Consider the following 13347-nt stretch of genomic DNA (forward strand, 5'->3'; position numbering starts at 1 on the left):
CCTCGTAAGTCAGGCCGACGCTCTATCCACTGAGCCAAACCGGCTTCGGCGGTAATTGACCATTTTACCATTATAAAGTATTTTCCTCTGTCTCTGGTGATTTTCTTTGCTCTGAATTCTTCTTTATCTGATACTAATATGTCGATTCCTGCTTTCTTTTGATTAATGTTGGCATGATATCTTTTTTCTATTATTTTACTTTCATTATGCCTTTATCATTATATTTGAAGTGAGTTTCTTTTAGATAGCCTATGGTTAGGTCATTTTTATCCATTCAACCAATATTTGTGTTTTAATTGGTATATTTAGAATAGTTATATTAATCTAATTATTAATATATTTAGACTAAAACTGCTATTTTGTGTTTTTTCTCCTATTCTCTCGCATTTTATTTCTGTTTTCTTTTTATTGCATTTTGTGGTTATTGAACATTCTTTAAATTTTCATATTGATTTATCTAGAGTGTTTTTAGTATAGACTTTTGTAAAACTTCTTAGTGGTTTCCTTGGTATTATATTAGATTTGAATAACTTATTAGTTTACTGTTAAGTCATTTCACCAGTTTCAATGAAGTATAGAAACTTTACTTCAATATGCCCATTAACCAACTGTGTTTTAATAATGTAATTGTTTTAAATATTCTACATATTTTTAGAACCACACTTAGTACTGTTATAATTTTTGCCTTTTTAATATTTTTATTGATTTCAGAGAGGAAGGGAGAGGGAGAGAGAAATAGAAACATCAATGATGAGAGAGAATTATTGATCGGCTGCCTCCTGCATGCCCCCTACTGGGGATCGAGCCCGCAACCCGGGCATGTGCCCTTGACAGGAATCGAACCAGAGACCCTTCAGTCTGCAGGCTGATGCTCTATCCATTGAGCCAAACCAGCTAGGGCTAATTTTTGCTTTTATAAATTTTTGCTAATTTCATAGAATAGGCAACAGCCAATGAGTCTTACATGGAAAATTTGTTTAAAATTACTTTTTGATATCTAATTAGATTACTGATTATATCACTCCCCTGTTGCAATTATTAGGATCCTTTTAATCATAAGTGATGAACTTCCTTCACAACCTTATATTAAAAAAATGAAACACAATGTTTACAAGATCTAAATATCCTATGGCACAACTAGCTTCACATATAAGTCAATTTTTTTTTCTTATGTATCTGGCTCTTTTCCTGTTTTATTTTCCTGTTTCTTTATGTTGATTTTCTTCATTCTCATGTACACAAGATAGCCATGAGCATCTTTATATTTACACTAGAGGCCCGTTGCAGGAAGATTCCTGCAAGAATAGGGCTTCCAGTGGCTGGAGCCAAGCAGAGAGGGGAGCGAAACCAGCTGAGGCAGGCTTCGCTCTCACTCCGAGCTGCTCCTGCTGGTTCCTCCCAAGCCTGAGAATACCTAAGTCCAGGTGAGCAAAGCTCTATCTCTTTTGCTCGTGACCCAGCCTTGTTCCATGCACTTGCCTGTTCTCTCTCCATAGTCATGTGGTCTTGAGCCATGCAGACTCCAAACACGGGCTCCAGGTGGGAGCCTGGATACCACAGCACAGCAATGGATGGCAGCCAGGAACACAAACTAAGTCAGCTGAATGCTGGACTGAAAAGCTTTAATATAGCACAGAACCTCTGGACATAGACTCTATTTCTGGCCCTGATTTTCCATGGCAAGATGGACAGAGATGGAACTGAAAGGACAGAACAGGACTGATAGCTGTGTCCTTATCCCCTCTTCCAAGAAAAAGCCACAGAATGTATCAGTTACTCAGCCTGCCCTTATCTCAGCCAATGGGAAAGCGGGGGAAACTAGCCCAAGGCCAAGAGTATGCTAGCCACCCCCCTGTCTTTGTGTAACCAGACCCTAGCTGCACCCTGCCCTTGCGTCACTAGCCCCCCGGCCCTCACTCAACCAACTGGAATCGGCCAAATCAGTGGTCAGAGTGTGCCCCCACCCCCCGACCCCAAGCCCTATAAATTCTTTGTTCCCTTGGGACTCGGGGCTCTCTCTTGCATCCAGTAATGGAGGCGGGGCGGGGGGGGAGGGAGGAGGACACCAAGTCCCGGGCTTGAATAAAAGACTCTATGCTTTTGCATCGGACTCGGCTCCCTAGTGGTCTGTCTCGGGGGATCTTGAAATCTGGGCATAACAGAACATTGGGGAACTTCTTTAATTTTGCTTCCTGAATAAATTTTGCCATCAGATCTCATCCTTTCTTGAGGGTCCCTGGAAATGCTTTTCCTCATGAGACCGCAAGAACCCCACCGCCACCCACAACAGAAGGGTTGTGTAATGCAAGATGAAGGCTTTATAAAAGGGAAAGGACCCAGTTAAACAGATTCAGCTATGGGCCTGGTGAAATATAAGACAATGTGGGCTTCCTTAGTGCGTATCTATGATTTAAGGAATTATGAGGAGAAAAGACAGAAATCCTGTGGCACCTGAAAATGAAAACTGTTGCATTTAACTAGGATGACTTTGGCAAGGAATTTTTTTTTTTTTTAATCCTCACCCGAGGTATTTTTCCATTGGTTTTTAGAGAGAGTGGAAGAGAGAGGGAAAGACAGAAATATCGATGGATGTGAGAGAAACACATCAATTGGTTGCCTCCTGCACGTGCCCTGACCAGGGCCCAGGCTGCAACTGAGGTACGTGCCCTTGACCAGAATGGAACGTGGGACCCTTTGGTCTGCAGACTAACACTTTATCCACTGAGCCAAGCCGGCTAAGGCAGCATGGCATTTTGAAAGAGGCTGTCATATCTACTGGAACTAGTTGCATCTGGGTTCTGTAATTTAACATACAAATAGCTATAGCTTATCAGAACCTGAAAAGCCATCCGAAAGCCTGAGAATAGGTTCATGTGGGTTAAAGGAGGCTTGGGATTGTGCTGGGTACACAATAAGCCCCTGTCAACATTTACTGGTTTGGACTGAAATGAAACCCAACCTGAATGAGGTCCCTATTTGGTAACAATGGTGAAGATCATGGTTGCCTAGGCAACAATGACTAGAATGCTTGGTATAAAGGTGGGTCTCAACAGTTGACTCACCAGCAGCTGTATAACTGCAGCAGCAGGAGAGGTGAGAGAAACTGAGAGAACCCTAAGCTGAGGTGGATCGGTGGATCGACTGAGTCGTATCCGGACACCAAAGCAGGAAGTGTTTGTTTGTGTATCACCATCATTTTGTAAAAGTCTGATAATTTTCCACTTGTTCGTCAAGATGGAAAACTCAGACTCTGGCGATGAAGGAGATGAATCTGCGGCCCGGCGCAGAAATCAGACAAACCGATTAACCCGGGATTTTTATCGGTTTGTAAGCAACCTGAGTGAAGATGAGTACAAGTTTATGAAGAGTAACAACTTGCTAGGCAACCCAGGCGAAAGTACAGAAGAGGAGTTGCAGAGACGACTTCACCTAGTTAAAGACCAACTACTGGGAAACTCAAATGAAAATACAGGTATACTTTGTTTGTGAGGGGAATAGGATGCGATGGATAAGGAACTTCATAACAGTGAGTGTCAACCAGAGATTATACCAGGGGTGGGCAAACTTTTTGACTCGAGGGCCACAATGGGTTCTTAAACTGGACCGGAGGGCCGGAACAAAAGCATGGATGGAGTGTTTGTGTGAACTAATATAAATTCAAAGTAAACATCATTACATAAAAGGGTACGGTCTTTTTTTTTTTAGTTTTTTTCATTTCAAACAGGCCGGATCCAGCCCGCGGGCCGTAGTTTGCCCACGGCTGGATTATACAGAGTGGCACAAATTAATCTAGTGCTAAGTAACTTCTCAACAAACAAACAAACCACAAACCTAGCATTTATTCATTTTTTTGGTGAGAATGTCAAGGTACTTCTCCCGCCACCCCCCCCCCCATTCACATTTGCGTTGTTTTATTTGTGAAATAGCCTATTGATATTTTCCTTGGTTTTCCACCTCAATGGAAAATTCCTCCTTCTACCTGAATTATTTTTTTTCTATATAGACCAGCGGTTCTCAACCTGTGGGTCACGACCCCTTTGGGGGTCGAACAACCCTTTCACAGGGGTCGCCTAAGACCATCGGAAAAACACATAATTACATACTGTTTTTGTGATTAATCACTATGCTTTCATTATGTTCATTTGTAACAATGAAATTGGGGGTCACCACAACATGAGGAACTGTATTAAAGGGTCGCGGCATTAGGAAGGTTGAGAACCACTGATATAGACATACGACTTCCTCACCAGCAAAAACAAGTATTTCATATTCGAATCAAGTAGTTCTCAACTGGGGGCATTTTACAATATCTAAATATATTTTTGACATCCTGTGGGCAGTGGCTAGGAATGCTGCCCAGAATTTCACAAGGCACAGGATAGCTCCCTAAATAAAGAATTGTATGGTGCCAAAATGTCAGTAGTGTTAAGGTTGAGAAACCCTGCTCTAACCTCAGGGCTGGTGGTTCTCTCCCAGTGTGAAGTAGAGACTTTTACTATGTACTGAAGAGGATACTGAAATGGTTTGGTTCTTGAACATGGTCCTATATGCACTATGCTAGGTTTAGTCTACTCATTTATCTAACCTTCAATTTCATGTCAATTCAAAATCTTGGTAACATTAATAAGTATTCCAATGCTTTTAAACCTATAAACCTTCTTTATATTTGGGTAATGGCTATAATAGTCTTGTATTTTAAAACAACTTTATATATTATCAAAAGCACTTAAGTCAAAAGCCTAGAAGTAATGTGGACTAATGAAAATTACCTAATAATGTAAACTGAAGAAAAATAACAAGCACTGTACCTTACCTGGTATTTGTCTTGTTTAATTGCATTAGTAAATTTTGACAGTAGAGTGAAAAAACTGTTGTCACTTGACAGTCCTCTCCCAGGATGTGTATATGATGAACTATTAAAAATAGACCTCCATATTCATTTTTTAAAAATATATTTTATTGATTTTTTTACAGAGAGGAAGGGAGAGGGACAGAGAGCTAGAAACATCAATGAGAGAGAAACATCAATCAGCTGCCTCCTGCACATCTCCCACTGGGGATGTGCCCGCAACCAAGGTACATGCCCCCGACTGGAATCCAACCTGGGACCCTTCAGTCCACAGGCCGACACTCCATCCACTAAGCCAAACCAGTCTCAGCATTAATAAAACAATTCTCTAAATTTATCCAGGATTATCTCTGTCTTTCAGATAGAATTGAAACTTCCTTGCCTGTACTTGTCAATTTGCAGCATGGTTTACAAAATATTCATTCTATAAATGTAAAATTTGTTTACAAGATCTGAGTATTTATCACCATTTTAGTTTGTTTTTGAAACAACGTTTCAGAGTGCTATCCTAGGATGGCTCTAATCTTGGTATTTCCTTTCTGAGCTCCCCACTTTTTTGTTAACAGGTGAAGGAGACACTCCCGATGATGTGTCTAGCAATGACTCTTTACTAGACTGGCTCATCTCTTTTGAACCAACTGAAAATGTGACAAGTGGGCAAAGAGAACCCCAACCTTGTAGAGAAGTGAGCCAGGTTAACCCTCCCAGTGATTTCAGATTCAGTTCTGGCAGTTCAAGTGTGGAGAGTAAATATGTACCATCTATAAGAGTTCCCAGAAGACAAAGCGTGGAGAATGGCCACAATCACCTGGAAAACCCACAAGCTGAACCACCATTTATAAGACCATCTAAATCAGAAGAAAGGACACCAAGGCCATCAATGAGAGTCACACCTGCTAGAGGTCAGAAAAGAGCAAGAAGCAGAAGCCCAGACCACAGTAGAACCAGAGCAAGAACTGAAAGTAGGTCACCTCCACATGCACTGGGTCCACTTGCACAAAGACTTCACCAGAGTCAATCAACTCCAACGAGTGGCTCTATTAGAGACCAGCTTAACGCTTTCGAGCAAACTAAAAATGGGGTATGTGGGCAAGGAGAACACCAGCCTTGGAGAGAAGTGAGCCAGGCTAATCCACACGGTGACTTCAGATTCAGTTCTGGCCGTCCAAGTGCAGAGAATAAATACGTACCATCTACAAGACTTCCCAGAAGAGAAAATCTGGAGAATAGCCACAGTCACGTGGAAAACCCACAAGCTGAACCAAGAGTTACAAGACCATCTAAATTGGAACAAAGAACACCAAGGCCACCAATAAGAGTCACACCTGCTAGAGGCCAGAAAAGAACAAGAAGCAGAAGCCCAGACCACAGTAGAACCAGAGCAAGAACTGAAAGTGGGTCACCTCCACGTTCATTGGGTCCACTTGCACAAAGATTCCATCACAGTGCATCATCTCCAACTTTTGAGCAGCCTTCTGTAAGTGAGACTGGGAGATTTTTTAGAACTCGGTGCCAAGAAACATCGACACAGCGAGCAGCTGCACTTGAATCGCAAAACAGGCATCTTTTTGCAACATCTGGGACAAGGAATGGTGTTCAAGGAGAATCGTCTCCAGACACAACCGGTGACAGTGAATCTTGTGGATTGAGACAGACATATCCAAACATATGCCTTTGTTCTGCAGCAGGACGAGTTCATCCTGTAGCATATTCTGAGAGAGGCAGCATAACTAATAGAACTCAAATAACATCTGAGATACCAAATAGCACTGCCGCTTTAGACAGTGAACAGGGAGAACTTGGGCATATGTTTTCACATTATGAACAGGCAGATATGAGAGCTTATGCTAGTACCATTGGAATTCCCTTTGGTAGAATTTTAAGTACAGGTTTAAGTGATACAATACCTGGTGCAATTCAAAGCACGTTAAGGCAGACAGTGACAGATTTTAGTGGCTCCAGTTGTCCTATGGACAGTGAGAGTGATTTAGAGAGTATTCAGTCAGTGCCAAGTCCATACATGGAAAGGGCAGAGTCACCCGATGGAAGAGAGAGTACTCATGGTAGGAGTTTTAGTTCCAACTCAAATTCTAGCTGTGATTCCTGTTTACATTCCACATGGACTTATAGTTCAAACTCCAGTTACACATCCAGTTCCAGCTCCGGCCTGATGTCCAGTTCCAGCTCCAGCCTGATGTCCAGTTCCAGCTCCAGTCTGATGACCAGTTCCAGCTCCAGTCTGATGTCCAGTTCCAGCTCCAGCCTGATGTCCAGTTCCAGCTCCAGTCCGATGTCTAGTTCCAGCTCCTTCAGTGATGAAAATTCAGAAATTAGCACCCTGTTCTCTGAAGGCAGTGATGAAAGAAGATTCTCACCATACTCATTCGAAACCTGGGGTGACAGTAGATCTATGACCCCAATAACATCAGATGAAAGTGACTCTTGGGCCTCTCTTGATCAATTTTTATTCGAGGATGATTATGATAACCATTCAACAGGACTCAGCAAAGCAGAGATTGACAACTTGGCTATAAGACCTTTTTCTGAAAATGATACATCGAAAGTCTGTATAATTTGTATTACAGAGTACACAGAAGGCAACAAGCTTCGCATACTACCTTGCTCCCATGAATATCATGTGCACTGTATTGATCGCTGGCTGTCTGACAACTCTACCTGTCCTATTTGTCGCAGGGAAGTAGTAGGTTCTGATTAGAGAGAAAATTTTAATTGAGATCTGAATTCTCAGCTATATAAACTGTTATAATGATGGACAAACAACAGTCACCTGGCTTATACCCACTTTTGGAGTGATGCTTAAATATAACAATCTGAATTTAATTGTGAATCTAAATGATTTAATATGTACTGAACCACTGGTTCTTGAAGGAATTATTGTACTTTCCCAAATTTCTGTTTGAGAATAAAATAAACTGTATATATTTTTCAAATTATTTATTTACTTGCATATTTTTTATTAATTAATGGTGTCAAGATCCTTTTTTAAAAATACATTTTTATTGATTTCAGAGAGAGGAAGCGAGAGAGAGTGAGAGAGATAGAAACATCAATGATGAGAGAGAATCATTGATCAGCTGCCTCCTGCACTCCCCCCTACTGGGGATTGAGCCCTCAACCCCTGCATGTGCCCTGACCTGGAATTGAACCATGAGCTCTAGGTTCATAGGCTGATGCTCAACCACTGATCCACACCTTCTGGGCAATATTTTATTTTTCAAATTATAAGAGAAAGTTTATTTAGAAAGTTACAGAGCTAGTAGAAGCGAGCCAGCTGGGCTGCATAGGCTCAGGGAACAAGTTACAGAAGCAATAGAAGGGCCGATGGAGCTTAGGAAAAAGAAAGGCAAAGGCAATGTACCTGGGAAGGGGAAGGGAAAAGTGTAGGCGTGCCCCTAAGGGGGAGAGTACACTGAGAATAAAAGGAAATATTACAAAGTCAAATAATATTGACATAATTGACAGTAAAAATTCATACTATAGCAAGTGACGGAATTTCTAGAAAAAATTAGCGGATACACTGGGTTGGGTTGATCCTTACTTCATAAGAGAAATGTCTTAATATGACATAATCAACCCACATAGATCCTGGGAGTCTTACCTAGTCATGTAAATTCCAGACATCTATCTATAGCCATGCCCTTATATTGGATATGGATGCAAAGAAACAGGAACTCAGCCACAATAATTTTGCAATTTAGGAATTAATTGGAGTCACATAAGTCGTGTTACATTCATAGAATGGTGCAAAAAGCTTTGAAAACCTCTTCCTATCTCTCTCTCCTCTCTCTCCTTACCACACCTTAACACTACCTTGACTTTTTCTCCCATTCCCCACTACCAATGTATCAATTAGAGTCCTGGCTGAACGTTAACAACACACTTGGAAAAACTGATGGAATAGCATTTAATAAAGAGACTACTTTTTAAAATGTGCAAGGAATGGAGGGAAAGCAAGAGATGATGAAGTACCCTGAGGCTAGCAACTGTGGGAAGCCTGTATTATCACTACTAGGCTTGAGGGGGCGTACAGACTGCAACTCAGAATGTGCTGTAATGGTAACAGAAGGCCACCCAACAAGAGCTGTGACCTTAAGTAGACAAATGGCAGCCACTGAGGGGATTCATGGAAGTAAATACTCTTACCTTGCTTTCCTCCTGACTTCTAATCTTCTGTTGGTAGTTCACATTAGCTAAACCCAATCCGAAGACACAGAGCGAGAGAGACTGGTTGGTAAAGACTGGTCAGCCTCCTGGAGTCACAGATTAGGGTAGAGAAGGATGGTGAGTGTATCTGAAGAGCAAATCAGAGACCACCTACCACAACCAGCATTCCCAACTCTCTTCACGCCCAGTCTGTCTATGTTTTCTTGCTGCTTCCTCTTGTTCTTTTTGACTCAGCAGTTTAACAACCCTCTTAAATACTCCTACCTTGTATGATAGAGAGGACAAGTACATTTTATCTTTAGAAGTGATGAGGTGAGAAACCCTTAGAACTCAATTCTCTTAAACATTGGTTTGCACTTTGGTTTGCTGTGCTTGTTAACAACTAAAGTAAAAGGGCAGTATAGGTATTTCTTTTAAAAAAAATACATTTTTATTGATTTCAGAGAGGAAAGGAGATGGAGAGAGAGATAAAAACATCAATGATGAGAAAGAATTACAGATGGGCTGCCTCCTGCACGCCCCCGCACTGGGGATCAAGCCCTCAACCCAGGCATGTGCCCTAGGCCGGAATTGAACCTGGGCTCCTTCAGTCTGAAGGCCAACGCTCTATCCACTGAGCCAAACCAGCTGGGGCAGTATAGGTATTTCTTTAATTTTTGCCACATGAGTATATTTAAGTTTCAATATGTTTTTATATATAAGTTTAGTTCATATGATTATTTTAAGATAGATTCTTATTTCTTATAAAGGGTTTTATGGTTTATACATGCCTCTTAATCTTTGTGCGAATGATCCCAAAGCACTTAGTTGCTGTTGGAGCCTCCTGAGTTGCAATCTGAAAGTCTTAAAAATAAAGCCCGAATTAAAACATGTCTACTAACTCAGTGTTAATTGTCCCCAGTAAAAATAAAAATATCACCCCAAATCATTACTTAAAATCAAATTTCAGAGTAGGCTTCCTTTCCAATCCAAACATAGTTAAGGATTTTTCTCATAATGCAGCCAAAAAACTCCCTTTTTTTTGGAGGGGGGGCAGGGAAGGGTATATTGGCCAGTCTAGAATATTTTACTTAAAAATTTCAATCCTGGTTTAGGTGAGAATACATTATATTAAGACCTACAGTAATAATCATAATAGTCATAAATTGTGTGCAGTATGAAACCTATGTAAGTGTGGATAGTTTTAAGCATAAACCTGCTCTAAAAATTTAATCAGAATAATCTCTGACCTTTATTTCCTATATGAATTGCTAATAGCCACAGTAATTGCACAGAACTATAAAACATAATGGGAAGCGGAGGTGAAGTTTTTAATGTGTCTTTGAACTAGCATATTTTTCACACAGAAGATACTTGCATGGCCAGAAATGTAGACTTAGATCAAGCCTCTAAAGTTTCACATTAAATTACAAAAGTTGTGTGACTATTCTGTTTTTTTTTTAAATTAAGTATTTCTCATACCAGGTCTACTTCATTTAAGGTAAGTAAAATAATTATAACAGTAGTTGGCTTTCTTGCTATCCTAATTTTTTGCTTTAACCCTAAAACATTTAGGAAACTCAAAAGAAGGAAAGTCTACTGTAATTACCCACATTTTTGTTTATTGTGCTCTTTCTTCCTTAATGATATCCCAATATAATCTTTCCCAATGTTCTTTCTTTTATTGTTCCTTTTCCTTTTAGAGAACTACTTTTAGTCATTCTTTTGGGGTAGGACTGCTAGTAACAATTTTCTTAGTTTTTCTTTATTAAAAAAATGTTTTGATTTCCTTTTTATTCCTTAACAATATTTTGGTTGAATACAGGTTTCTAGGTTGAGCGTTTTTTTTGTTTTGTTTTGAGCAGTTGAAAAATATTATGCAACTGCCTTCTGGTCTTTGTTTACTATTGAGAAATCCATTTTAGTTCCAATTGTTTTTCCCTTTTAAAGTAGGGCCTTGTCTCTTGCTGCTTTCAAGATGTTTTCTTTGGCTTTTAGAAGTTTCACTCTGATATAACTTGGTGTGCATTTCTTTGGATGTATCCTATTTGGAGTTAGCTCAAGCTTCTTGAATCTGTAGGCTATGACTTTCCCCTAATATTAAGGAAGTTTTCAGGCACTATTTCTTTAATAACTTTTAACCCCTGCTCCCTTTCTTTTCTCTTTCTAAGACTTCTACGATAGGATTGTTATATTTTATTTATTTACTTATTTACTTACTTACTTATCCTCACTTGAGAACATGTTTTTATTGATTTTAGAGAGAGAAGAAATGGGGGGGGGGAGAGAGAGAGAGAGAGAGAGAGAGAGAGAGAGAGAGAGAGATCAATGTGATAAACATCAATCGTTGCCTGCTGTACTCAACCTGGGGATCAAAGTGGCAACCTAGGTATATGCCCTGACCCAGAATCAAACCCACAACCTTTTGGTGCACGGGTGATGCTTCAATTAATTGAGCCATTAAGACAGGGCAGGACTGTTATTTTTTTTCTCTTATAGTTCCACAGTTCCTCAAGGCTCTGTTCATTTTTTTGTTTGTTTCAGTCCACTTGTTTTTTTTTTATTGTGGAAAAATAACACAAACTTTAACATTTAAACCCCTTTTAAATGTACAGTTCAGTGTCATTGTGTCCACATTATTGTACAACCATTACTATTTTTCCACCATCCCAAATTGAAACTCTCCACTCATTAAATAATAACTCCTTATTCCTCCCTCTCCCCACCTCCTGGTAACCATTATTCTACTTTCCCGATAAATTTGACTATTCTAGGTACTTAGTGTAAATAAAATCCTATAATAATTGTTTTTGCATCTGACATTTCATTTAGCATGTTTTTAAAATTCATTCGTGTTGTAGCATGTATCAGACTTTCATTTCTTCTTAAGGCTGAATAATATTCAATTTTATGTATATGCCACATTTTGTTTATTAATTTATCTGTTGAATAGTTTTCAACTTTTGGCTATTTTGAGTAATGCTGCTATGAATACTGGTGTACAAATATTTGTTTACATCCCTGCTTTCAATACTTTTGGGTATATGCCTAGACGTGGAATTGCTGGACCATTTGGTAATTCTTTTTAAAAAATAATATATTTCTTTATTGATTTCAGAGAGGAAGGGAGAGGGAGAAATAGAAACATCAATGATGAGAATCATTGATTGGCTGCCTCCTGCATGCCCCCTACTGGGGATTGAGCCTGCAACCCAGGTATGTGCCCTTGGCCGGAATCGAACCTGGGACCCTTCAGTCCACAGGCTGACGCTCTATCCACTGAGCCAAGCTGGCTAGGGCGCATTTGGTAATTCCATGTTTAATTTTTTTAAGAACTGCCATACTCTTCCTCACAGTGGCTGTACCATTTTATATTCTGTTCATCTGTGTACAAATTGGGTAATTTCCATGTTGCATCTCCAGTCACTGATTTTTTTCCCTCTGTCCTTTCCATTCTGCTGTTAAGCCCATCGAGTTTTTATTTTTAGTTATTGTATTTTTTAAGTTCTAAATTTCCATTTGGTTCCTATTTATATCTTTTACATGTTGGCTGAGACTTTCAATTTCTTTGCTGAAACATTTTTTAAAAAATATATTTTATTGATTTTTTTTTTTTTTTTACAGAGAGGAAGGGAGAGGGATAGAGAGTTAGAAACATCGACGAGAGAGAAACATCGATCAGCTGCCTCCTGCACACCCCCTACTTGGGATATGCCCGCAACCAAGTTACATGCCCTTGAGAGGATGACTTTTCAATTGAAGCATCGATTTTTGCATATTTTGTTATGGAACTTTGGATCTCAAGGCCTCCTGTTTTAGTTGGCTTTCTCTGACATAGCTCTGGCAGTGGAAGGAGGGAGTCCTTCCTTTTACTGCCCCATGAGGGTACCAATAGAAGTTCCATGTTCAGCCTTCACTGACTCTCTCAGGAGTAGGAACAGTTCTTTGTCACTGGTGGGGGATGGAAGTTCCAGCTCCAACTAGGCTTCCAGTGATACCTCCTGGATGAAAGGGGTAGGATTGCCTTATTACTGCTTTCCAGGATTCCTTCATGGGGTTGCTGGTCTCCTTACTGCTGTGGGGGATGGAGTGGCTGCCTCATTATTGTCTGATAAGGGTTAAAGGTCAAATTCTCCACATAATCGCCACTGACAGTGTGCAGTTATTGGAGGCTTTTTGTGTTGTGTTTTGTTTTGTTTTATTTGTATCTGTTGGTGTTTCCAGGTCACTGGACTTCAGCTCCAAGCATGGAACATATGTGACAATCACACCTCTCTTGTTCTTTGGGTCCCAATCTCCCTAGCCAGTCTTCCTTCTTCTTCCCACCTTGCAAA

General features: G+C 40.1%; 1 protein-coding gene across 1 annotated transcript; it reads left to right on the forward strand.

Moving 5' to 3' along the window:
* The first annotated feature begins 3234 nt into the window (after positions 1–3234).
* LOC102752194 (E3 ubiquitin-protein ligase RLIM) lies at positions 3235–7565 on the forward strand. Its single transcript, XM_015567411.1, has 2 exons — positions 3235–3472; positions 5416–7565. Exons 1-2 carry the CDS (start codon positions 3235–3237, stop codon positions 7563–7565), a joined length of 2388 nt encoding a protein of 795 aa, XP_015422897.1.
* Positions 7566–13347: the final 5782 nt, after the last annotated feature.

Source organism: Myotis davidii, unplaced genomic scaffold, assembly GCF_000327345.1.
Source record: "Myotis davidii unplaced genomic scaffold, ASM32734v1 scaffold1, whole genome shotgun sequence".
NCBI lineage: Eukaryota > Metazoa > Chordata > Mammalia > Chiroptera > Vespertilionidae > Myotis > Myotis davidii.

Coding starts and splice junctions, on each gene's coding strand:
- LOC102752194 (XM_015567411.1), top strand. CDS start 3,235: ATGGAAAACTCAGACTCTGGCGATGAAGGAGATGAATCTGCGGCCCGG. Junction 3,473..5,415: donor AAACTCAAATGAAAATACAG/GTATACTTTGTT, acceptor TTTTGTTAACAG/GTGAAGGAGACACTCCCGAT.